We start from the raw sequence: 24,690 nt of genomic DNA on the forward strand, positions 1-24,690 counted from the left end.
TCCATTTTTCTCCCACTTTGACTTCATTTTTACCATTTTTATTCCCATTTTCCCTTCATTTTTCTCCCGGTTTCCCTCATTTTTTTCCCCATTTTTATCCTGGTTTTATCTCATTTTTCCATCATTTTATCCCCATCTTCTCCCATTCCTTTCTCCCATTTTTCCCAATTTTTCCTTCATTTCTATCCCATTTTTCCCTAATTTTATCCCATTTTTTCCTTATTATTTTCCCACATTGGCTCAAATTTCCCCCACTTTTCCTCCATTTCCATCCTATTTTTCCCTATTTCCCCCTAATCTTTTCCATTTAATTATTCAAAAAAATTAATATTTTCGCGGGAAAAAAGGGTGCTTTGGGGGCAAAACTCCATGAATTTGAATCACAGCTTTCCCATGATTTTTCCATGATTTTTCCATGATTTCTAGCCGGAAGGAGGAGTGGGATTCATCTGAACATTCTGGAAGCTATAATAGGACCAGGCCATCAACCTTCCCAAAAATCTTGACCAGCTCATCCGCAATTCCACCTTTCCCCACTCCCTGGATTCCCAGGCCCGGAAATTCTTCTACAACCTCCCAGGCACGCAATTCCCAAAATTCCATGGAAAAATGGGATAGGGGGAATTTCATCCTGTTTTTTTCCTTATTTCCCCCAATATTTTTCTCTCTTTTTTGTGTTTTCTTATTTTTTTCTGATTTTTCCCTCATTTTTTCCTGAATTTTTCCCAGTTTTTTCACCATTTTTTTCCTGACTTCTCCGTTTTTCCTGATTTTTTGCTCTTCTTTTCATAAAATTTTTTGTATTTTTCCCAACTTTTTCTCCAATTTTTCCATAATTTTTCTAGTTTTTCCCATTTTTTTCCTGATTTTTTCTCCTGTATTCCCCATTTTCTTTTCCTGATTTTCCCACAATTTTTTAATTTTTTTTTTCTGATTTTTTTTCCTGATTTTTTCCAGGTTTTATTCCCTTTTTCTTTTCCTGATTTTTCACTCATTTTTCACAATTTTTTCCAAATATTTTTCAAATTTTTTTTCCTGATTTTTCCCTCTGATTTGTCCCAATATTTCCCTTTTTTTTCCTAATTTTTCCTGATTTTTTCCTGTTTGTTTCCTTGATATTTCCTGTTTTTTTCCCAATTTTTTTCCCATTTTTCCAAAGTTTTTTTCCTCACTTTCTTTTTTTCATTTTTCCTTTATTTTTTTCCTTGATTTATCCCATTTTTTTCCCAGTCTTCTTCCTCTTTCTTTTTCTCATTTTTCCCTGTTTTTTCCCAATTTTTCCTAAATTTTTTTCTTGATTTTCCCTCATTTTTTCTGACTTTTCCCTCTTTGCAATTTATTCCTGGTTGTTCCCCATTTTTTTTCACAATTTGTCCCTGATTTTTCCCTGTATTTCCTATTTTTTTTACTGATTTTTCCTGATTTTTTTCCAGGTTTCTTTCCTCTCTTTTCTTTATTTGACCCAATTTTTTTCAATATTTTTCCTGATTTTCCCCTTTTTTTCCTGATTTTTCCTGATTTTTTTTCATAATATTTTCATTATTTTTTTATTTTCCTGATTTTTTTTCCAATTTTTCCCCATTTTTTTTTCAAACTTTTCCTTGATTTTTGTGTTTTTTCCTTTTTTTCCCATTTTTTTCCAGATTTTTCCCTTATCCTTTCCCTAATTTTTCTGGTTTTCCTCAATTCTTTCCTGATTTTTTTTCATTATTTTTTTTCTGATTTTTCCAGATTTTTTTATCCTTTTCCAGTTCGTTTCCCTGATTTTCCCGTGATTTTCCTTTTTTTCCACATTTTTTCTCTGATTTTTTCCCAATTATTTCCCAGATTTTTTTTCAATTTTTTCTCTCAACTATTTTCAGTTTTTCCTTCATTTTTACACTATTTTTCCCAATTTTTTCCTGATTTTTCCTCATTTTTCCCAGGGTCTTTTCGGCTTTTTTTTCCTGATATTTTCCCTGATTTCTCACAATTTTTCACAATTTTTTTCATGTATTTCCCATTTTTTCCTGATTCTTCTCTTTTCCTTTCCCAATTCATTTCTAGCTTTTTCCCAATTTCTTCTCAAATTTTCCTAGTTTTTACCTGATTTTTCCTGGGATTTTTCCTATTTCATTCCAGATTTTATTCCTCTTTCTTTTCTGGTTGTTTCCTGATTTTTCCAAGTTCTTTCCCAGTTTTTTCTTCTGATTTCCCCAATATTCTTTCCAATTTTCCCTGGTTTTTCATGATTTTTCCTTCATTTCCTATTTTTTCCTGGTTTTTTCCCCATTTTTTCTGATTTTTCCCAGATTTTTTTCCATTTTCTTTTTCTGGCTTTTTTCCACAATTTTTTCCCATCTTTTCCTTGAGTTTTCTCTTTTTTTCCCCCAAATTTTTCCTGGTTTTCCCCAAATTTTTTAAAATTTTCCCATTTTCCCCAAATTTTTTCCCAATTTTTTCCTGATTTTTTCCCTGATATTTTTTAATTTCACCCTGATATTTTTTTGGTTTTTTCCCTGATTTTTCCCTTACATTTTCCTTGCATTTATCCTTGTTTTTTTCCCATTTTTTTCCCCATTTTCCAGCTTCTTGCACACTCCCAGTATGATCCCAGTAACTCCCAGTCTGATCCCAGTCACTCCCAGTATGAGGCCAGTGGCCCCCAGTTGCTCCCTGGCAGTGCCAGTGTGACCCCAGTTGCCTCCAGTGTGATCCCTGGGACTCCCTGTCTCTCCCAGTATATCCCAGTCAGCCCCAGCACGCTCCCAGTCATTCCCAGCTCCTCCCAGTTGCTCTCAGCATGATTCCAGTTGCTCACAGCCACTCCCAGTCAATCCCAGTATGATTCCAGTCACCCTCAGTGGGATCCCAGTCTCAGCCAGCAGGGACCCAGCTGTTCCCAGTATGATCCCAGTATGATCCCAGTTGAGTGTGATCCCAGAATAGTTGCAATTCTTCCCAGTTCCTCCTGGTATGATCCCAGTTGTCCCTGGAATAGTCCCAGTCCATCTCAGCACGGTCCCACTCACTCCCAGTTTCTCCCAGTGTGGTTCCAGCTGTTCCCAGTATGGTCACAGTCACTCCCAGTATATCCCAGCTGCCCGCAGCATGCTTGTGCTCATTCCCAGTCATTCCCAGTTACCCCAGTAAGGTTCCAGTTACCCCAGTACAAACCAGTCCCTGCCAGTGCTGCCACTCCTGGGATCCCCCAGCGCTCTCTGTGTTCCCCCCTCCCACATCTCCCCAGAGGAGCCCCAAGGGCTGGCAGTCCCCAGCCAGGGTCCCCAGCCAGCCCCAGGTTGGATCTGCAGCCCCCAATTTTCCCAGTTTCCCTCTCCTTTTCCCCGGGCCGGGTTCCCCCCGTCCCCAGCGGGTGGGAGCAGCGGAGAGCCCCGCGCTGCCCATCCCGACCTGTCCCGGCTCCATCCCCGCTCCTGCCGTGGGCTGTGAGGGGTTTGGGAACGGGGCACCGAGGGTGTCGCTGCTCCTGGGGGAGGAGGAGGAGGGATGGAAGAGGAGGGATGAAGAAGGAGAGAGAGAAGGGATGGAAGTAGCAGAAGAAGGTGGAGTTAGGGAGGAGGAGCAGGAGGAAGAGGAGGGACAAAAGAGGATCAGGGAAAGTAGAAGGAACCACGAGGTCGAGCACTCCCTGAATTCACAATCCCGCACCCGTGGGATCATCATCCCCCATCCCACACGTGACCAAGGAGGGGGAGCTCAGCCCAGATATCCTGGGAGGTTCCTGGGTTGGGGTTTTCTTGGGGGGATGTTTGGAGAATGAAGAACTCCAAAGCTGAGCAGAAAATGCCCCTTGGGATGATTTTGGGAGGTCACAGAATCCTTAAGTGGGGAGATGGAAACAGGGGGAACTTTTTGGATTCCTGAAACTCCCAGCAGCCTGGGGAGGGCAGCGACAGAGCAAACAGGGACCCCCAGTACAAGCATGATCCCCAGCAGCTGGGACCGGGGGGAACCCGTCAACACCAAAGGGGAGAGAGGAGAGATGGGGGACTCCTGTGAGGCATTTTCAGAGCTGAATCTTGATGTTTGGGAGCTTTTTACAGACCCCAGATGTTTGGTGACATCTAGAGATGGACTTGGGCAGAGGGACATCAATGTGTGGACAATGTGGGACATCAACTCAATGTGCTCATCCGTTATATTTCCCCAAACCAGGATTTCCCATTCCCAGACCTTGGCCAGATGGAGAAAGAGGCTGCGAGGAAGAGGAAGATCTCCCAGGACACCCAGGCAGGTAAGGAGGAAGTCAGTGCCCCTTTCCCCCTCTCTCCTGCTCCACCTCCCAGCCCAGCCTGGCCCCCGGCTGCAGGACAACCCCACTGCCGACGCCGTCCTGCCGGGGACGCACTGGGGGGATCTCCTTCCCCTTCCCTCTGGCACGGAGGCAAATCCCATCCTCTCCTTGTCCTTCCTCCCCCAGACAAGGAGCTGAGGATGGAGACCAGGGAGGACAAATCCCCACGGCAGAACCTCATGGAAGAAGCTGTTTTGAGTGGCTCCACAGCACAGGAATCCAACAGGGAAGAAAAGCCATGGAGATCCTGCAGGAGGAGGGGCTCCAAACCCATCCCAGGGTGCTCTGAGGAGGAAAGACCCACCCTGTGCCGGGAAGGCGACCGGAGATCCAGCCAGGGCTCTGAGCTGGTGGTCCATGAGCAGCTTCAGGATGGGGAGAAGCCCTACAAGTGCTTGGAGTGTGGGAAGAGCTTCAGCCAGAGCAACTGCCTGATCCGCCACCAGATGATCCACACTGGGGAATGGCCCTACGAGTGTGGGGAATGTGGGAAGGGCTTCTACTGCAGCTCCCACCTCATCATCCACCAGCGCATCCACACTGGGGAGAGGCCCTACGAGTGTCCCGAGTGTGGGAAGAGGTTTCAGAGGAGCTCCAATCTCCTCCTGCACCAGCGGATTCACACGGATGAGAGGCCCTTCCGCTGCCCTGACTGTGGGGAGGGCTTCAAGCACAACTCCCACCTCATCAGGCACCAGCGCATCCACACTGGGGAGAAGCCCTACAAGTGTGGGGAATGTGGGAAGAGCTTCAGCCACAGCTCCAGCCTGACCATCCACCAGAGGACTCACACTGGGGAACGTCCCTATGAGTGTGAGGAATGTGGGATGACCTACAGCCGGAGGTCCAAACTGACCATCCACCAGATGATCCACACTGGGGAGAGGCCCTACGAGTGTCTCCAGTGTGGGAAGAGGTTTCAGACCAGCTCCCATCTCCTCCAGCACCAGCTGATTCACACGGATGAGAGACCCTTCCGCTGCCCTGAGTGCAGGAAGGGCTTCAAGCACAACTCCAACCTCATCAAGCACCGGCGCATCCACACTGGGGAGAGGCCCTACGAGTGTCCCCAGTGTGGGAAGAGCTTCAGCCACAGCTCTAACTTGACCCAGCACCAACGGATGCACCGGTAAGGGAAGCCCTGTGAGTGCCCCAAGTGCAGGAAGGTGTCCATGTGCTGCTCCAGCTCCATCCCCCATCAGAGGACCCACGTTGGGCAGGACCTGATGACCCACGTTCCCAGTGATCTGTGTTGGCAACACACTGGGCTGGTGGTCATTTTGATTTGGCCCTAATTTTCTTTTGATTCATCTTCATCCCTTTAAAACAGACAAAATTTAGGTAAAAGTCTACAGATTCATCAAAGGCATCTAAAATATCTCTTTTACTAGTGCTTGAAGGGAATCTGGTATTCAGGGAGGTAATGGGGAGGGTTTTGGGGGTATTTGGTTTATTTGTCTCCATCTCTTGCCACTCAAGGAGATGAGCGAGTTCTATCTGTCACCTCAAAACCACTCAGTGCCATTGAAATCTACTCAATCCCACCCAAAATTACTGGATTCCACAGTCCCTCAGGGTGTGTTGCCTTAAATTTTAGCTTTCATATTTTTCAAATTCTGCACTGCCTAGGTTTGTAGTTTTGAACTTCCTATTAAGTGCTAGTGAGCTCTCTTCACAGAGTAGGTAGACAAAACAATTCCTTTTCTAGCTTGATACCAAGGACAATTGTTACAAGTTCCAGGCCCAAAAGCATGAACAAGGGTGGACTGAAGAGAGAAAACAAGAAGGATGGGACTTCCTCATCTGAAGCTGTAATTGGACAATGAATATGCAGATGGACCTAAACTTCTGAAAATGTGAGACCTCATGATCACTTGTCCATTTTTGTGACCATTTCTGGTCCATTTTGGGTGTAGCCCTGGCCAGGTTCTTCTACTGCCCAAGGTGTATCCTTTAAGGCATTTTAATAAACTTTATTCTCAACTCTGTCCAGCCTCTGTTCTAGGTCAGCCTTCCTCAAGGCATCAGGTGGAAAGGGGTTGGAAGGGGATTGGGTGAAGTGGGATGCAAATCAGGAGGGGTGAGATGGGTATTGGGTGGGATGGAGTTTGGGAGGTGTGAAATAAGGAAAGTAAGGCTTGGGAAGGGGGTCTTGATGTCCAGCAGAGATGGGATGGGTTGGGGTTGGGATTTGGGATGTGGGGTGGGGTCTGCAATGAGACAGCCAAAGTTTGGGGATAATGATCAAAGGGGGAGCCCATTACTGAGTGAGTTTTGGGATATTTCACATTCCTGAAGAGATTTTGGGGTATCTCACATTTCTGAGGCACTTTTGGGGCACTCCCCAACTCTTGGGATGTTCCTGAGAGCAGCTCCATGGAGCCCCATTGCCAGGGCTGGTTGCCATGGGCACGAGCTCAGAGCTGTAGCCGGAGTGCGTTGCCTCGGTGCTGCAGAGCAGAGAAATGATGAATGGCCCCAGACATCTCCAGGGTGTGTTTGGTGTCAAGGTGAAAAATGAGGGTGGAACCACTATGCTTTGAGATGATTTATTGCGCAAGTAGCTCGATAAGATATCAGTCTCAAGGCGTGAGATTTATAGAGGAGCAATAAGTCAGCCATAGCTTGTGGAAGTCAGAGTTTCTTCTCCCCACAGCAATATATAACATTTTGGTCCAATAGGCTAATGGAAAACCTCTCAGACTATTCACTGAGTCCTCATAGAGGTGTAGCAAACATCGTTTATTTCTATCTTTAGCACACTTTTATAGGGTCCAACAGGGTTCACAGGGCTTAACAGGCTACAACTGGTTAACACATATTGTTTACATTCTTTTCCATGTACAGAATGCCATTGTTTTTCTTTATTCTCGCTGTTCCAGGACAGTTTCAAAGACACTGCTTTTAATATTGTCGTCTGAATTAAAAGCTGGGTTGTGCAGACAGGCTTTTACTAAAATATCATGTTTTTTCTCTATTAAAATGTTCCCTTACAGTAAATATAGGATATGTTATAATAAACAGAGTCCCAGGACCTTTCTTTTGCTGCCCAGGGTGTGTGGGGCATAGGGGAAGAGAGGGAAAAGGGGGCTTGTGCTCAGCAACCTGTCAGGGCGTGCAGTGGTGCAGGGAAATGGCCAGAAACCCTTGGCCTTTGGTGGTTCTGCTGAAGGCACAAGCCCTGTCCCAGCCAGGAAGCGCCATCTGTGTCCTGCTGCCCGTGTGGTGCTGCCTGGGTTGCTGAGGGCTCCCAGGTGCCTCTTGACCCAGCTCCTCTGGAGCTCCTGTGGGGCTGCGGCGCTGCTGCTGGGCCAGGCTGGGGGAGACCCTGAGGGGACGGGGTGCTGGGAGGCTGTAAATGGATGAGGGGCTGTGGAGGCCCAGATGGGACAAGGCAGTGGGAAAGCACAAGGGGGATGTGTGAGGGAGTGGGTGGCAGGAGGTTCCAAGGGGACAGGAGGCCCCTGAGGGGCCGGGGTGGTGGGAAGCCCTGAGGAATGAGGTATCAGAGGCCATAAGCAGCCTCTGGGCAGCCGCCTTTTTCCTGACACCCGGCTGCTCTGGTGCTTCCCCAAAATGTCCCCCAGGCCTGCAGCAGAAGCCCTCGAAGCTGGGACAACACCTCTCCAGGAGGGTGGGGACAGCCCGAGGTGCCCAGGCTGGGCTGGCTGGGGACATGGAGGGCAGGGGGTGCTGCCAGGCCACGGCCACTGGGTGCCTGCGATAAGGGGCAGTGGGCAGAGCCAGCCCCGGCCCTCACAGCTGCCCAGGCCATGGTGCTGTGACCGAGGGCCCCCTGACACAGAGCTCGGGGCCCACAGAGCTGCTGCCACCATGGGGAGGGTGGCGATGTCTCCTCCGGCAGGGCTGCCCAGTGGCTGCTGCCCAAGCGGCTCTGGAGCCCACAGAAACAGCAGCAGAGTGTGCCCAGGAACAGCAGCAGAGTGTGCCCAGGAACAGCAGCAGAGTGTGCACAGGAACAGCAGCAGAGTGTGCCCAGGAACAGCAGCAGAGTGTGCCCAGGAACAGCAGCAGAGTGTGCCCAGGAACAGCAGCAGAGTGTGCCCAGGAACAGCAGCAGAGTGTGCCCAGGAACAGCAGCAGAGTGTGCCCAGGAACAGCAGCAGCCCCAACGTCGGCACCTGCGCACTGAGGCGTCCGCAGCAGCCGGGTGCCAAACAGGGGGAGGCTGTGGGCACAGCTGCCTTTGGTTTGGCAAAAGGCATCAGCAGAATTGGCCACAATGGCTTTCTCTTCACTTGAAGCCTCACAGCAACGCGTGGCAGCTTCAGTTGCAGCTTGTGCCCCTGACTGACTTGGATGGCCGTGCCTGAGGGTGGGCTCACCTTACACACTCAGGTGTCCCAAGGCAGCGGCATCGGCACCATTGTGAGAGAGAGAGACTCTGATGGGACTCAAGCCCTGCGCTGCAGCTGCCCTCCCTCTCTTCTGTCCAGGCACCTTAAAGACACATGAAATAAAATCCTGGACTTGCTTGGAACAAAGGAAGAAGCAGCAGGCACTGAAAAAAAGCAGGGATTTACACGGCTCAGTTTTGCTCTCCACTTGGGGAACCAAAGAATCCCGGAGCACTTTGTGTTGCAAAGTATCATAAACATCATCCAGTTCCAACCACCCTGCCATGGGCACAGGTGGTGTGCAGACACAACTGTCACTAGAATTGGAAGAACACTTCTCCATGTTGACCTTTTCTTCTCCTGGATTTCAAGCAAAGATGAAAAAATCATCTGGTGAATCACAAATGAATACTGTAGCTCACAGAACTAGGAGTAGGAGTCTCCAGTGGCCCATGGTGTGTCCATTCAACCATTGTTAGATCATCCAGTTGAACTCAGCGCGGTGCAGCCCGGGCACAGGCACCAGGCTGGTCCATTTCTGCATCCCAAAGTCTTTGTGGCTCCCTGTGCACCCATTGCTCCTGAATCCATTCTTGAATTCCCAGTTACTGCTGTGCAGGACATGAGAACACAGGAACAGCTTGTTTGGCTCATTCTTGCATTTGCTGCTCCTGCCTAAAGTAATCATCAGGACTATATGCTGATGTCATGGTATAGCCCAACACCAGGGACTTCTTCTGTGATGTCTAATACTAAAACCTTGTCTGACTGTTCAGAGACTCTAAAATCCAGGGTGAAAATGACAGCTTTGGTGTGTAAGAATCCTAGAAATTTTGACATGTGATTTTTCTAGTCAAGGAGTTTAATGCCAATGAGGAAACTACAAAAATATTAAAACTTATTTTCATTGGAAACCCCTCTGAAATGGCATCAGGACACCTACAGGGGACAGGGTATGACACTGGGGACAGTACTTGGCAGTTCATGGCTTCAGATGTGGGAGATAAATATTTTGCCTGGGTTCAACCTGAAGATCAAGTTTTCCCAGAGTTTTGATTGACTGGTCATTGCAGGTAAGTTTAATAAATGCAAAAGGATGTAAAAGCACAATTTCTGGAGAATGTGCACTAGGGAGAAAATTGGGAGAAAACCTTGAAAACAGTCAGCAGGCTCTGGAAAAATTTTAAAAAGTTAAAATTAAAAATAGATGTAGCTCTGTGACTATTCAGGCAGGACTCTGTGTCTGGAGGAAATGTTTGCCTTGCATCAGCTGCAACACAGACAGACACGCAGCAACTGGGGCCTTGAACATCAGAGACTGGGCTAATGTTTCTCCCAGAAGAAAAGACAGAAAATCACACTGAAACATGACAGTGCCTCTGTACAATCTAACCATCCTAGGAAACTCAGCAGCTGATGGTGTTTTTGTGCTACTGCAAACCCCTTCCATGAAAAACATCATTCCAGGAAGGAGCAACATCATCTGACAGATAGCAAGAGTGGCCAGCAGTAGCTCCAGGAGCTCCTACCAACAGCCCCTGCAGGAAGGAGCCCAGCCCCCAATGCACGTGGGCTTTGGCTGCCCTCTGGCACAGAAACCCCCCAGGGGCACAGGTCTCTGGGGCAGGAGAAGGGCACCAGCACTGCCAGGGCTCGGCTGGGGTGGCAGGTCTGCCTTGGTGGGGGACACTGCCACACCTGCTGATTTCAGTGCTGCCAGGCCCCTGTGCAGATTCTGTGCAAGGCCCCGTGCCCTTCCTGCTGCGGCTGCATCGGCAGCCTGGGGGCTCCTTCTGCTGCCCTGAGCCTGCAGAGCAGGGCAGCGTTTGCTGATGGTTTGAGGCGTTCCTAAAGATCCTGTTGGGCTGTCAAAGACACTTTGGGCAAGGGATTCCTTCCAACCTGGGCCACTTTGGGGGGGATGGGGGCAGCCCAAGGGCAGGTGGCAGTGTGTGCAAGGGCCCTTTGTGACACATGGTCACCATGGGATGGAAAGGGACAGGGTGTCAGAGAGCCCTTTGTGACATGTGGTGACATAGGAGCTGGCGGTGACAGGGCAACGCCACAGTGCCCAGTGCACGCGACGGGACAGGACGCGGCAGAGCGGTGCTGTGAGGAGCCCCCGCACAGCGCACTCGTTTGTGTCGGACCCGGAGCTTTTCCAAGTCTTTACTCGTACAGGTGACCTCGTGGCAAGACTGCGGGCCTTGGTGACCCGTGGCTTTCCCGAGGCTTTTCTTTTGCAGGTGTCTGCCAGGCCAGACTGCGGGACTTGTAACCTGAAGCTTTTCTGAGGCATCTCCCATTCTCCCGGCCTCTGCCCTCAAGGTGAGACTGTGGGACTTAGTGAGCACAATCATTTACAAGGAGTCTCCAGTCATTATGGCAGGAGCCCTCAACACCAGACTGCAGGACTTGCTGTCCTGTAGGCTTCCTGAGGCTTCTCTGTCACAGGTGCCTAAAAGGCACAAATGGACAACTTGTTGACTCAGAGATTTCCCAAGGCATCTCTCTTTAAGGTGCCTTCAAGGCAAGATTGTGTCATGGCGGGCAGATTCCTCAGGCTGTTCAAGGTGTTCAGGGGGAAAAGAAAGAAAGAACCTGGAGCTGCCCCAGCACAACAGCCGGAAGAGCTGGAGCAGTTCCAGCCACTGCAGGATGGTGAGTGGCAGAACTGGGCCACAGGGCTGATGGCTGCAGTCAGCTGGGCCCTGCCCCATCCCATCCCATCCCATCCCATCCCATCCCATCCCGTCCCGTCCCGTCCCGTCCCGTCCCGTCCCGTCCCGTCCGCTGTGAACGTGCCCATGGACAGGACACAAGAGGGATTGGGGCTGACCCCGGCACTGGCTGTGCTCCATACCCTGAGCCACCCCAGGGCTGTCCCTGCCTGGGGAGTGTAGGGCTGGGCTGTGTTCTCCGGCCTCTCCTGCAGCCCCTCAGCTCTGGCTGCTCTTTGCCAGATGCAGCCATGGACCAGACACAAGAGCAGGAGCCTGCCCGTGGCCGCTTCCACAGAGCAGCGCAGGTACCTGCAGCCATCCCCACCTGGGCTGGGCCTGCTGGCACTGCTCAGCCCAGCAGTGGAGCTTGGAGCACCCCATGGAACATGCCTCTCTTCCCTGTCCTTTGTTCTCCTTGCACAGAGGTTCCGGAAATTCCTGCGCATTCGGCATAGAAAGATCAGCCCCATAGGAACTGAGGGCACAGCTGAGCCTGACTCCGGGCTGACCGAGCTCCAGGCAGAGCCTGATGTCAGCCCAGATTCAGCTGAGTGCTCAGAAGACTCTGACACTGCAGTGAATGATGAGAGGGAAAACTCTGACATGGCAGTAACTGAGGATGTGGCTATTCCAAATGATGATGCTGGAGAGACTCAGGGCATTGCAGATGCTGACATCACACCCACTCCTGCTCTGAGTCAGGAGCTCATAAGGGACAATTTCAAGGACAACTGTGTTTCTTCTGAGCAGCAGGTACCCAGCCTGGGGCCAGAACTGGAGGCCTCCCAGGATTGTGTGCCCCCTCCAGCCACATCCACAGGGCCCCCTCAGCCTTTGAGGCCAGCACAGTGTGATGGGAAGGGAAGCACTTCTTGGGGGAAGCTGGGGAAGTTGCTGCCTTGGACAGCACTCCAAGTCTTCCCCATGCCTCCTCCAGGTGCCAGCTATTGTAAGGAACATTCACCAGAGTCTGGTGTCCCATGTCACTGTGGATGTCAGGCAGCAAATTGACATTATAAGGCTGGCTGAAGAACACCCTGCTGATGTGGCGCTGACCCTCCTGCATTGTGCCCCATCGTGTGACAGGTATGGGGCCCACGTGCCTTGAGAGCTCAGGGCTCACCAGCCTTTATGGCCCATGGCCCTGCACAGCCTGTCCAATGGGCTCTGCCCAACAGGCAGAGAGGTCCAGGAGCCTCGGGCCCCTCTGTGTCCTGAGGCTGCTGCCAGTGCTCCCTCCCTGCCCCTCAGGGCACCAGGGCTCTATCACCTGGGTCCCCACAGCTTCACAGGGCATGGCTCTGTGACTGAGACACCCCTGACACAGAGCTCTGATCCCACAGAGCTGCTGAAATGATGTGGAGAGCCATAGGCTCGTCGGGACCAACAGTAGAGAAAGTGCTGCCAACACTGCTCTGTGTGATGGAGGATTGGCCTCTGCACAGCGTCTGCACCTCTGATGGAGACAACAAGGATGTTTTTGCTCTGGCTGTGAGTTCCTGGAGCTGGCCTTTGATCACCCAGACGTTGCTTCTCCAGCAGCTCTCCATTCTCTCCCTGCTTCAGTTCCTGAGCTGAAACCTGGGCTAGGGGCAGGCTCAGGGGGCACCAGGCCTGCTGCTCCCCCTGTGTCTCCCCTCGGGCCCTGCCCCATGGACACCTCGGCACTGAATGCTGTCTTTGGGTGCTTCTTTTGCAGGCAACTCTGGTGCTCTGGCTGATTATCCAAGCGCCTGAGTGCCACGAGGCGTTGATCCTTTATTCCGCCCGCCTGTTTCTGGCTCTGCTGTTCCATGTTGTCATCACCACCCAGCAGACGCCACCAGTGGAAGTTGACAGCTTCTGGAGAGCATGCCGGGAGGAATACTGCCTTCCCAGAAAACCCAACAGGTCCCAGTCCTCCTGTCCTTCCAATGCCTTTGTGACCAGCACCAGTGCACCCAATGTGACCTGGGCTTTGCTCTGCACACAGGTTTGCAGTGCAGGCCATGAAGGCTCTGCTTTTCCGACTGCGGTGTGAGAGTGTGGTCATGGAAATGCGATGCAAGTGTGGCTGGGACACGCTGCTCTGTGCTGACACCCAGCACTATGCCGTGGGTCTGCTGGCCAGGTGAGACCCCCTTCTCCCCACTGCCTCTGAAATTGTGCCCTGTGCTTGGGGTGCCTCACACAGTCCCTGTGGTTCTGCAACAGAGGGCCTTGTCACTGAGGGATGGCTAAGCAGAGTGGAAAATGCTGGCTGAGGGTGCCCAGAAGGTGCCTCCCCCCAAAGCACCCCCATTCCCTCCAGTGTGGTGAGGAAAGACCGGATCTCTGTGAATCAGTCCCCGTCTCTTGCCCCTCCAACTCAGGGTCTTGGTGCCTTTTCCCTCTGACAGGGAGATGCACGGTGCCTCCCTCTCTTTGTGTTCTGGGATTGCACTCCGCCTGCTCCGGCTGCTCAGCAGAGAGGAGCCACCCTGGGATCTGCCCTTCCTGGCATTCTTTGTGGAGGTGAGCCCGATGGCCAGCACTACCTCGCTGAGCTGCCTGCCAGCCCTGTCCCCTTGCATAGCCACAGCTGCCTGGGACGGTGCCCGTGCCCTGTGCTGCTGCCTGGGCCCAGCCCTGCCCAGTTCCAGGCTCCTGCCGGCCGGCTCCCCTGTCACTGCCCTGTGCCTTTCAGGTCCTGGATTGCCTGAACTTGCGTAAATGTGGTGACAGTGTCCTGGAGATCATGTCAAAGCACCTGCAGAGCAAGTGCAGGCAGAGGCGTCGCCTGGCATTCAGAGGCCTCATGGTGCTCAGCAAATTTCCTTCGATGGTGAGAATGGGGCAGCAGCTGAAGCTGTGCTGGGCAAAGAAGTCCCTTGGGCTGGCTGGGCTTCAGGAGCTGAGGCAGCTGCTCCCAGCTCTCCTGCCTCACCTGCCTGAGTGCTTTGGGACAGCCCTTTGGCCTCTGGGCCTGGCAGCAGCAGGGTGGAGTTGCACTGCACCATGCGGTGACTTTACTTTTAAGATGTGTTCGGGAGCTGTGAGGAAGTTGAAGCTGCGAGAGGCTGATGGGAGTTTTTTCTTGTGACCAATTATTGGTCATTTCTGAGAATTGGTGGTGGTTTTAATCATTGAGAAGTGAGATCAACTTGTGAACACTATCTTAAAATGTAAAGCCAGGATTCTTTTGTTCTCTTTGGTTTCTGGCTTCTGACGAGGTAACAGGGCTCTGTCTCGGTTTCCCCACCCCACTCCAGGCTGGACAAGGCCACAGAGGGTGGGGAGGGGGGAAACGGAGCCAGCCTGGCTTGGTTTGCAGTTTCTGCTGCTGAACTGAAACCTGACACCACGAACATCTGCAGCTTTCCAAGACTTTAACTCTTTTACTACTTGGATGAAACTTACAGATTACTCCTTTTTTTCCAGAGAGAGAGAAGGAGGAGAAAGAGAGAGATAACTTGAAGAAGACATCATAAAACCCTCAAAGACAGTGAAGAAAAGAGTTAAGTTTTAGATGAGGAAGAGAGAATAAAGAGATGCTATAATTAAGCTGAAATATTTTTCTATTAAAGCTATGGAGATGGACAATAGCGTTCTGAAAAAGAGCTCCTTTAATTGACAGTATATTGGAAGGAATAGAGTGGTTCAAAGTGTGGATTTTGAGTAAAAGGTGGAGTAATTGTGATACAGTGAAGTGCTGGAACAGAGGGGAGAAGTAATAGTTGAAGATTTGGAGCCTTGAGAGGCAAAGAGAAAAATTTCTGTTTCCAGGGAGGCTCACAGAGACAGATGAAGAGAACTTTTACCTTTGAATAGCTCATCCTTAAAAATGACATCCCTAGACTCATTTGACCCATAACACACCTCAGAGTGATGTGAAATGGGAGGAGTGAACTGATGACAGATTTCCAGGCAGCTGACATCAGAGAAATAGAAAGCTATAACAGAAATAGTTTTCTTGTGAGAAACTCTGTAGATTAGCAGAAGAAGACTTCTATTTCTCTACAAAGACTGATGAAAAGACTCTAACAGGAACTGGGACTGTTTAAAACACCAAAGTTCCAAAGTTTTTTGTCTCTATGTTGTCATGTGAACAAGGGAATGGTTGGGTAGTGAGGGAAAAAGGGGTTTTCTGGAGGTTATTCTAGTTTTCTTATTCTTGTAGTTTTGTTAATAAACTTCCTTTATTTCCTTTTAAGTTTTAAGCCTGTTTTGCTCTTGCTCTAAGCCATATCTCACAGCAAGAAATAAGTAAGTTTTCTAGTAATTTTTTAGTTACTGCTTTAAAACCACGACAGTGTGAAAGAACAATTCCTCTTCTTGGTTTAAGACCCAAACTGCAACTGTCATGGGGTAGCTTTACCTTTAAGACAGTTTGGAGGGAGAGGAAGTTGAAGCTGCTGGTGGCTGATGGGAGTTTTTCCCTCCTGACCAATTATCGGTCATTTTCAAGAATTGACAGCAGATCTGACCATTAAAAAGTGAATTCAACTTGTAAACACCCCCTTAAGAAGTACAGACAGAATTCTCTTGCTCTCTTTGGTTTCCAGCGTTTGAAGAGGTAACAGGCTCTGTCTCGGCCTCCTCCCCCCCTCTCCAGGCCGACCAGGCCGCGGGGTGGAGGGGGGGAGGGGGAAGAGAAGCAGCGCTGGTCAGCCGAGCTTGGTTTTCAGTTTTTGCTGCTAGACTGAAACTTAACACCATGAACTCTTGCAGTTTTCTTAAAGCTTTTAATTCTTTTACTACCTGGATAAACATACAGATTACTCCTTTTCTCAGAAAGACAGAGAGAGAGACAATCAACATAGAGGAGACATCATAGAACCACCAAAAACAGTGAAGAAAAGAGTTAAGTTTAAATAAGAAAGAGAGAATAAGGAGATGCTTTACAGCTGAAATATCTTTCTGTTAAAGCTATGGAAATGGACAATAATAGTATAAAAAGACTCGTTTAATTCATGATAAGAGTATTAGGAGGAATGAGATATTCAAAGTGTAACTTTTGAGCAGAAGAGAGAGAGAGTACTTGTGATACTGTGAGTTGCTGGAATTGAGTTGAGTGAAGATTTTGAAGCTTTGGGGGCAAAGAGAAAACTGTTTTCCAGGAAGGCTCACAGAGACAAATGAAGAAGACTTCTGCCTTTGAATAACTTATCCTTAAAAATAAGATTCCTAAACTCTGTGACCCATACACACCTTGGAGATGTGAAATGGGAGGAGAAGATCTAATGACAGATTTCCGGGCAGCTGGCATTAGAGAAATAGAAAACTATGATGAAAAATAGTTTTCTCGTGAGAAACTCCGTAAGCTAACAGAAAGAGACTTCTGTTTCTCTACAAAGACTGATGAAAGACTGTAGCAAGAATTAAGACTGTTTTTAACCACCAAAGTCCTAAAGTTATTTGTCTCTCTGTTGTCATGTGTACAGAGAAATAGTTAAGATGTAGAAGATAAGGGGGTTTTCTGAAAGTTTATTCTGGTATTCTCATTCTTGTAGTTTGTTAATAAACTGTCTTTATTCCTTTTAAGTCTTAAGCCTGTTTTGCTCTTGTTTTAATCCATATCTCACAACAAAAAATAAGTAGTTTTTTAGTTACTGGTTTAAAACCACGACACTACCCCACTTTTGTTTACGTATACACAGCATTCTTCCCTGAGTGCAGCACATAGGCCCCCTTGCTGTAAAAATAATAGATTTAATCCCCTTCTGTTTTGCAAGGCCACTTCAGCTAGTGAGTCTAGGGAGTCTGTGAGGTCTTTTATAGATTTATCAATTCTTCTTAAATCCTCATCTACTGAAATTTTAAGCTCTCTGAACCCCTGCTGCTGATTCGCCAAGGACGCTCTACCTGTTTCTAGTCCAGTTCCTCTTATGCCTAGCAGTACGGCTACTGTTAGTGCCATGAGGGGTTCTCGCTTCACCAAATGATGTTCTCGGACTATCTCTAGGTACCGGTGGGAGTTTAATAGGTACAGGGTGCTTGCTCTTCCCCTGCCCCATTCTTCCGGAGTGCCTTCAATCACACAGCCTCTTTCGCTTCCCCTCGCTCGTGGCCCACGCCCTCGCGGGCCAATGGGAACCGCACTACTGAGGGTCCACACTCGCTTGGGGAATCTGGCTGCCAGTCCCCCTCTCTCACACACACCACTCGCCACACTCCAGGACCCCGACCCCGACCGAACGGCTCCCGTAATACTCACGCGTCCTGCGTCTTCGTCCGGACACTGTGCACAGATTTTAAGGGGTCGACCAGTCTCCCTTTTGCTTATTGCTTAGATTTAGGTTCGTCGGTGCAACTGAGGCAGGAACCAGTCCTCTGGACTGCTAAATATTAAAGCGGGGGCGCCCACCGGTGGTACCGAGAATCCGTCCTGCAGATTGCATCCGAGTCACGGGCACCAAATCTGTTATAGATACACTAGAAAAGGATATATAAGGAAAGGTTTTTATTAATTATAGCAAGCCAGCAATAAGCAAAGTCGGCACTGGGCGGCAGGGAGGAGGAAGAGAAACCTCTTCCCACGGAGCTGCCGTGCTTCCCGCTTCCGTGTTTGTCCTTTTATTCGTTTCGGCCTCCTGGTGATGTGGCTTTCCTCCGGCGTTTCTGAGCATGCGTCTCTGGTCATTAGATGATCTTTTTCTGCCCTCTTGTGGTCGTAGAAGGGAGGCTTCAAGTCTTCCTCACTCCTGTTCCATTGACCTTTTCTCACTGTTTCTCTCTCCAAGTTTATCTTGTCCTAGTGTTCCAGGAATTTCTGCTAGGCTGTTATTAATTATGCCAACTTCAGCGAGTTAGTGGCCTTCAGCCCCTTTCTCAACTTTATATCTAAAGTACAATTTCGCAAAGCATTCTATCTTATCTATATATTTAGGCGAACAAAAGAGTTTCTATCTATCACAATAGCCTGTGCTGGGGGATGTGGGGGCCTTAGGGTGTGCAGGAAGCACTGTGACACTGCGGGGCCTGATGGAACCACAGGGACATTGTGACACTCTGGGCCAGCCCTGTTTGCAGGGTATTTCAGGAACCCCAGTGTACAAGAGTCACTCTGCTCCTGACTGGAAACGTCAGGCACAGCAAGGAAACAAAGCAACAACAATTTACCAAAAGAACAACACTTAGAATCATTTAACTTAGCTTATACTTCATGACTTACCCTCACTCACAGGCCTGACTGACTCAGATCTCCAAGGCACTCCAGCCCCTCCCAGAGCAGCATTTCTGCCACATTTGCCAGGGCACAGCACTGGTGTGTGCACACAGACACAAAGAGGCAGTGCAAGGCAGCTGTGAGAAATTCCCCTGCAGGGCAGGGAAATGCTCCCTGCCGATGCTTTGGCATCTCCCCAGCGGGCCAAGGGCTGAGCCTGGAGGAGTGGGGGGATCGGCCCAGGCTCCGTCCTTGTTCGGGGATGCCCCGAGTGCAGCAAACGGGAGAGTTCCCGGCTCACAGAGGCCCCACTCCGAGGGAGGTGGCTGGCCCAGGAGAGCTGCAAGGGGCTCCTTTTGGAGCGCTGTTTGTAGGGCCCCAAGAGAGGGGCTTCAGGCACAGCAATGTTTCATCCTGGCCACACCTGGCATCAACAGCTTTCTTTGCAAGGCTGAGAACAGGGATGTTGTGCCACAGAGGGAACAGAAACAGTTCCCAGGGCTGCTCCTGAAGCAAGCAGGAGCTGCTTGGGCAGCAGCAGTGCCTGGGAGCAGACAGTGTTTCTGATGAGCTGCAGAGGAGCTGAGCCCAGGGGCTGTTGGCCAAGGCCCAGGCCCAAGGAGCATTTCTCAGCTGGCAGGGCGGCCTGAGAAGGGGAGGGGGGAATGCACCAGCACAGGGCCCCATGGAACCAAGGGACCATTGTGACACTGCATGGCACCATGAAATAAACAAAGCATTGTGACACTGTGGGGCCTCATGGAACCAGTGAGACCATTGTGGTCCCCACAGAACCAAGAGGACCATTGGGATACTGTGGGGCCTCGTGAAACCAAGAGGCCTTTGTGACACTGCAGGGCTGCATGGAACCAAAGGTCCAGGGTGACACTGTGGAGCCAGAGGAGACCTTTGTGACACTGCAAACTGCCAAGGTCCATTGTGACATTTCAGGCCTCATGGAACAGAGGAGTCACGTGACATTGAGGGGCCTGTGGGACCACAGAGACCATTGTGACACTGCAAGGCCTCATGGAATCGCTGGGACCATTGTGACACTGCAGGGCCTGATGGATCCTGAGGCCATTGTGACACCGTGGTACTCCATGGAATCAAGAGTCCACTGTGACACTGCAGGTCTTCTTATAATCAGTGCTCCACTCTGACACTGCAGGATCCCATGGAATCACAGCACCATTGTGACACTGGAGGGCCCCATGGAAGTAAGGGTCCATTGTGACTCTATGGGGCCCCATTAAAATCAAGGGAACACAGAACAAGTCTGGCTGCTTTGGCCTCCCAGGGGCACCTGACTGGTCCAACTGACCTTGACATGTTGAGGGTCTCTTCTCATCGGCTACTGAAACACTGGGGAAGGCACTGTGAGTTCCTTCCTATGGGAAAGAACTGTCCTGCTTCTCCAGGCATCCATGGCCAAAATTTAGATTCCACCTCCAACATTCCCTACATCCAAAGACTTCTCCCAGACAAAATCTGCCATTACTGACAAGTTGGGCTGGCTGTGGCCTCCTGATGTCCCGCTCTCACCTGCCTTCCAAACCCTGGGTCTCTGTGCTTTCCTTCCTATGGAAAAGAATTGTCCATCTCAGCCAGGTGCCCATGACCAAAATTGGAATTCCACCTCCAGCTTTGCCTGTTGTGAGAGAATGGAAGAGATTGATGGCTGGAAACATTTTGTGTTTCAAAGGGGAGGAAGGGTCAGGTCCAGCCTTGTCCTGCCCTGTAACCCCAGCACTGCACTGCCCTGGAACCCCAATCCCCCCAGAGCCTCTATCCCAGCCCAGCAGTGTCTGCCAGTCCCTGGCACACCAAAGGCAATGCTCCACACCCACCTCTGGAGCCCCCATCCCAGCTCCTGAGTGACCAAATGACCGGAAATCCCACCTGGGGAATGGGCCAGGAAGACCAAGGGGTATTTAAGGCTAACCACAAGGCAAGCACACATCTTGAGCCTACCTCCACTTGGGATTTCTATCTGAACATTGCTGGAATCCAGGAGTTGTATTGGAGGTTAGGTGTCCTTTTTTTGTTCTGGCTTGCTGGTGCAATTTTTACCCATTAGTTGCGGGGACAACCTAACTGTGGGTACTTGGTGGGTGCTCGACAAAGGACAAAGAGTGGCTGGGCCCAGGCGGGGAAGGGGGCAGGAAAAGAGGAGAGTGGGGACAGTTTTTAGCTGGCTTTCTTTGGCTTCGGGGAAAGACTTTTTTTTTTCTGGGTCACGGAGCTGCTGCGGTGGGCACAAGAGAATTTCGCCATCACCCAGACGGAGCTGCTGCTGCTTCTCCTTCTCCCCTCTTTGTTGGTGGCCTCGCACCCCCTGTCCTGCCGGGACGTGTGGCAGTGCCAGGCACCGCCGCGGAGCTGCTGATCCACCTCAGCCACCGGCCCAGGATCTCAGCTCATCCCTGCTATTCCAGCTGAGTGTTCCTCAGAGCCCTGCAGGAGCACCAGGACTGCCCACCCGAGGGGGTTTGTGAAACAAAGCCTCTCCTCCATCCCATCTCAGCCGAGAAAGCTGTCACGGGCCCCCTGGTTCTGTTTTCTTGTTAATGCTGTAGTTATTGTTGTTTGTTTGCCTCGTTATAAATACTAATAAAGAACTGTTATTCCTATCCCCAGATCTCTTCCTGAAAGCCCCTTGATTTCAGAATTATAATAATTCAAAGGGAGGGGGTCTACATTTTCATTCCAGGGGAGGCCCCTGCCCTCCCTAGCAGACACCTATTTCCAAAACAAAGACAGATGGGGAGTTTCTCCATCCTCCTTACCCTTGTGGGGCCAGCAGTGCTCTTGGTTCCTCATGCTCTTTTTGTGGGGCCTTTTGTGTCTGTGCCCCTCTGACTTAGGGGGACAGGGGATATTTGCTGCCCCCTTTCTCCTTCTGGGAAGCCTGTGCAGGCTCTTTGTCCCACTCTGATTTGGAGGGTGCCAGTGTTGTCACCATCCCGACATCCCCCGGCTGCTCTTTGCCCTCTGCCAGGCCAGGGGTGTTCTCTATCCCCTTGCAATTTGTGGGGCTGGCACAGACACAATTCCCCTCCTCTTTGGGGGGGCTGGCAGTCTCCTCTTCCCCCTGTGACTTGGGGGATGCTCTGGGCTCCATCCATCTCTTAGTTTGGGGGGGGCAGGTATTTATCTCCCTTCAGTTTGGGGGGCCCGGGGATTGTCTCCATCCTCCTCCAGTTTTGAGGGACCTGGGAGAAGTCTCTGCCTCCAAGCAATTTGGGGGGACTGGTGCAGGCTCCACCCCCCTCTGATTTTGAGGGACAACCTGGAGGAAAGGCACCAAAATCTTGACAAAGGCTGAAGAGAACACTCTGATTACCCCTTTTGCCAAGAGGTTCCCTTAGCTGAAGTTGCTAACAAGGACCAGACTCGCCAGCCCGCAGTGGGTTTTGTGTTGTTTTATTTCCTGGGCCCTCAGTCCTGCGTGGGACACGGGAACTGGGTGCTGCAGAGGCTGCGCCAAGGCATCAGAAATGCCCGCCCAGCACCCAAGGGTGGTAGAAGATCTGCTCTAGCACTGGCCGGTCCATGGGGTGTTTGGACAAACACCAGCGGATCAGATGTTGGCACTCTGGGGAGAGAAGGCAGAAAGCGGCGCTCACTTGCAGAAGGCTCCTGCCCAGCTGCTCCCGGCGCCTGCAGAAGCCGGGCCACGCTGCGTGTGCTGGGAGCTGCCCTTGGCGGGAGAGCGGCACGGCAAGACAAGCGTCCCCTCCTTCAGCCAAGCGTGCCACACCCAGCCTGCCACGGGCCACCTGCTGCAGCCGGCCCTTGAGGGCACATGGACGTCCCGCGCAGCTGCGGGAGGGCCGGGCTGGGCTGTGCAGTGCCACCTGCCAAAGCCTGCCTGCTTCAGGCCGCGTCCCAACCTGGAGAGATCTCCTGTGGGAAGAAGAGGTGCCCCAACATGATGTCACGCTCGTTCTCAAAGGGCAGGAACCCGCACACCATCTCCAACAGCAGCACGCCCAGGGACCAGATGGTCGCCCCATTGCCGTGGTAGCAGCGCAGGCCGATCCACTCGGGCAGGCAGTACGTGCATGTTCCTAGGGGAGACGGGCGGCGCTGCTCAGGCTCAGGCTGCTGCCTTCCAGAGCCTGGCACCAGCCTCCTGCCAGAGGCAGGGGCTGCAGCCATGGCCACAACTTCCCCCCAAGGTGTGCCCGCCTCCCCCTGACAATGGGCCAAAGCCAAGAATCCATTCTGCAAGGCTGACAACGCCAGCGGAGCAGCCCAAGGCCTTGTGGGCCTGCCAAGCCGAGGAGCCGGGGCCCGGCTTTTGCAGCCCCTTTCTGTCGGCAGGGCCGGCAGCCGGCTCCTGGGGCACAGCACCTGCCCCGTGCCACAGGGCAGCCGGCAGCCGGCTGAATGCCGCATCCCGCGGCCCAGGAGGGAATGGGGCCGTGCAGTGCCTGGCACTGGGAGCAGGGCCCGCGCTCTGGGCTCACCGGCAAACTGTGCAAAGGCCCACTCCTGGAGGAAGATGCCGCAACCGAAGTCCATCAGCTTCAGGTCGCCAGTCTCCAGGTTGGCGAGGAGGTTCTCTGGCTTGATGTCCCGGTGCAGGACACCGCAGGTGGTGCAGTGCCACACGGCCTCCAGCACCTGCCAGAAAAGCCAGCGTGCCGCCTCCTCGCTCAGGAACTCTTGCTCCAGCAGGACGTGCAAGAGATCCCGAGATTGCTCTGGACGCTCCATCACCAGCACGAAGCTGTCAGACACCTGGAACCAGTCTAGGAGCTGGATGATTCTGCGGCAGCCAAAGCCCTTTTCCATTAGCACAATCTCTGTTGGAACACAGGTGCCGTCGGGCTGTGAGGAGAAGACAATGCCTCCATCACAGGGCCTGATGCTGCCAGGAACCCCCCGAGTGTCCGCATGTGCAACGGCCACAGCCAGCACCGGCCACCTTGCTCTGACCTGCTTCTAGGCTGCTCTCAGAGGCCCTGGCCTGGCCTGGGAATGTCCCTCCAGAGCCCCATGGCAGCCTCAGACAGCTCCTCAGGTCTCACCTGCCGGTACAGAAGCCTTGTTGGTATTTGGTGGCTGTATGGGAGCAGCTTCCTGGAGATGGAGGAAACTCCCTGGTCCCCCGGGAATCTTTTCATCCACCAGGCACAGGTTGTTGCCAGCTGGCACGTCCAGCACCGTCACCTGGGAGCTGTGGTCCGGCAGCTGCTGGCTCCAGGACACTTGCTGCTCCTCCCCCTGCTCCTGAGACGGCTCCCCTGGATCGGGCTGGGCTTCCACTTGGACCTGTGGGCTTTCCCTGGCCATGTCAGTGGTCAGGGATGCGCCCATGTTGTCAAGGTCCAAGGGAGCTGGGAGACCTGTCCCTGGGCTCTGCACCTTCTGCAGGCTGACAGGTCTGGCTGAGCCTCTCTGAGGGATGGAGGCTGTCAGAGATAGCGGAGGCTCCTGGCACCATGGACGTTCTCTGACCGCCTGAGCTTCTTGCACAGACGGCGGGTCTTCTCTGCTGTGCCATCCTTGCAAGGCTTAAGGCTCTCCCAAGGATGGCCAGTCTTGCTGAGAGCAGCCGCCTGAAGGGATGGCGGCTTCTGGAGAAGCTGGGAGAGCCACAGCAGGGCAGGTGGCCTCACCTCATCAGCTTCTCCAGTTCTTTCCACAACGCCAGCCACATCCCAAAGAAGAGCGGCACTGATGTCCCATTGCGTGCCCAGTGCCAGATCATCACTTCCTGCAGCTCTTGGGCCACTGCCATGCAGGGACCGCAGCTGCAGGAGCTCTCCAGAGGGCTTGCGGGAGCACCTGGCTGCCGGCGAGGGGTGGCCCGAGGCCTGGAGAACCTGGGAGCCTCAGGGGCTGCTCGGTTCCTCCATGGGCCTCTGGGCCTAACCCTGGGGCGCTTCCTCGTCTGCCACCTCCGTGGTTGCCAGTGGCCACCGGCCCAGCAGACAGCCACAGCGGCCAGCAGCAGGACAAGGGCAGCCATCAGGACGCCACCGTCACCCATGGCTACGGCACGTCCCATGGTGACTGCACTGGCAGCTGCGGGGGCTGACCTGGTTTATATAGGGCTGGCGTGGTGATGTCACAGTGCTGTGGCCAGGACAGCTGTGTGACATCACGGCCCTGCAGCACACCAGAGCTCAACCCCTTTGTGACATCACGGCCCCACCCAATTCAGGGATCACA

General features: G+C 51.8%; 2 protein-coding genes and 1 pseudogene across 5 annotated transcripts in view; 2 read left to right on the forward strand and 1 right to left on the reverse strand.

Moving 5' to 3' along the window:
* LOC147646364 (maestro heat-like repeat-containing protein family member 7) overlaps positions 1–16,880 on the forward strand; it is a 195,784-nt gene extending 178,904 nt beyond the window's left edge. The window contains exons 2-12 of one of the 4 annotated variants that reach the window (XM_086873529.1): positions 10,837–10,983; positions 11,175–11,316; positions 11,619–11,683; positions 11,802–12,131; positions 12,316–12,464; positions 12,722–12,869; positions 13,078–13,268; positions 13,351–13,488; positions 13,757–13,871; positions 14,044–14,181; positions 14,778–16,880. In XM_086873529.1, coding sequence (XP_086729655.1) covers positions 11,199–11,316; positions 11,619–11,683; positions 11,802–12,131; positions 12,316–12,464; positions 12,722–12,869; positions 13,078–13,268; positions 13,351–13,488; positions 13,757–13,871; positions 14,044–14,181; positions 14,778–14,813 — 1,428 coding nt within the window. In that variant the 5' untranslated portion in view covers positions 10,837–10,983; positions 11,175–11,198 and the 3' untranslated portion in view covers positions 14,814–16,880. Of the gene's footprint in view, positions 1–10,716; positions 11,317–11,618; positions 11,684–11,801; positions 12,132–12,315; positions 12,465–12,721; positions 12,870–13,077; positions 13,269–13,350; positions 13,489–13,756; positions 13,872–14,043; positions 14,182–14,777 lie in introns of those variants that run through there. The other 3 variants (XM_086873527.1, XM_086873526.1, XM_086873528.1) reach the window with 3 other exon arrangements.
* Positions 4,074–5,592, forward strand: LOC147646375 (uncharacterized; annotated as a pseudogene).
* A 5,034-nt stretch (positions 16,881–21,914) lies between the features above and the next one.
* On the reverse strand, positions 21,915–24,538 carry LOC147646376 (serine/threonine-protein kinase pim-1-like). Its single transcript, XM_086873548.1, has 2 exons — positions 23,544–24,538; positions 21,915–23,343 (listed from the first exon to the last, which is right to left on the reverse strand). The coding sequence occupies exons 1-2, from the start codon at positions 23,637–23,639 to the stop codon at positions 22,384–22,386; spliced, it is 1,056 nt and encodes a 351-aa protein (XP_086729674.1). The 5' UTR covers positions 23,640–24,538; the 3' UTR covers positions 21,915–22,383.
* Positions 24,539–24,690: the final 152 nt, after the last annotated feature.

This window comes from Cyanistes caeruleus, unplaced genomic scaffold, assembly GCF_971803275.1.
Source record: "Cyanistes caeruleus unplaced genomic scaffold, bCyaCae1.hap1.1 HAP1_SCAFFOLD_100, whole genome shotgun sequence".
Taxonomy (NCBI): Eukaryota; Metazoa; Chordata; class Aves; order Passeriformes; family Paridae; genus Cyanistes; species Cyanistes caeruleus.

Coding starts and splice junctions, on each gene's coding strand:
- LOC147646376 (XM_086873548.1), bottom strand. CDS start 23,639: ATGAAAAGATTCCCGGGGGACCAGGGAGTTTCCTCCATCTCCAGGAAG. Junction 23,344..23,543: donor CAAGGCTTCTGTACCGGCAG/GTGAGACCTGAG, acceptor TTCTCCTCACAG/CCCGACGGCACCTGTGTTCC.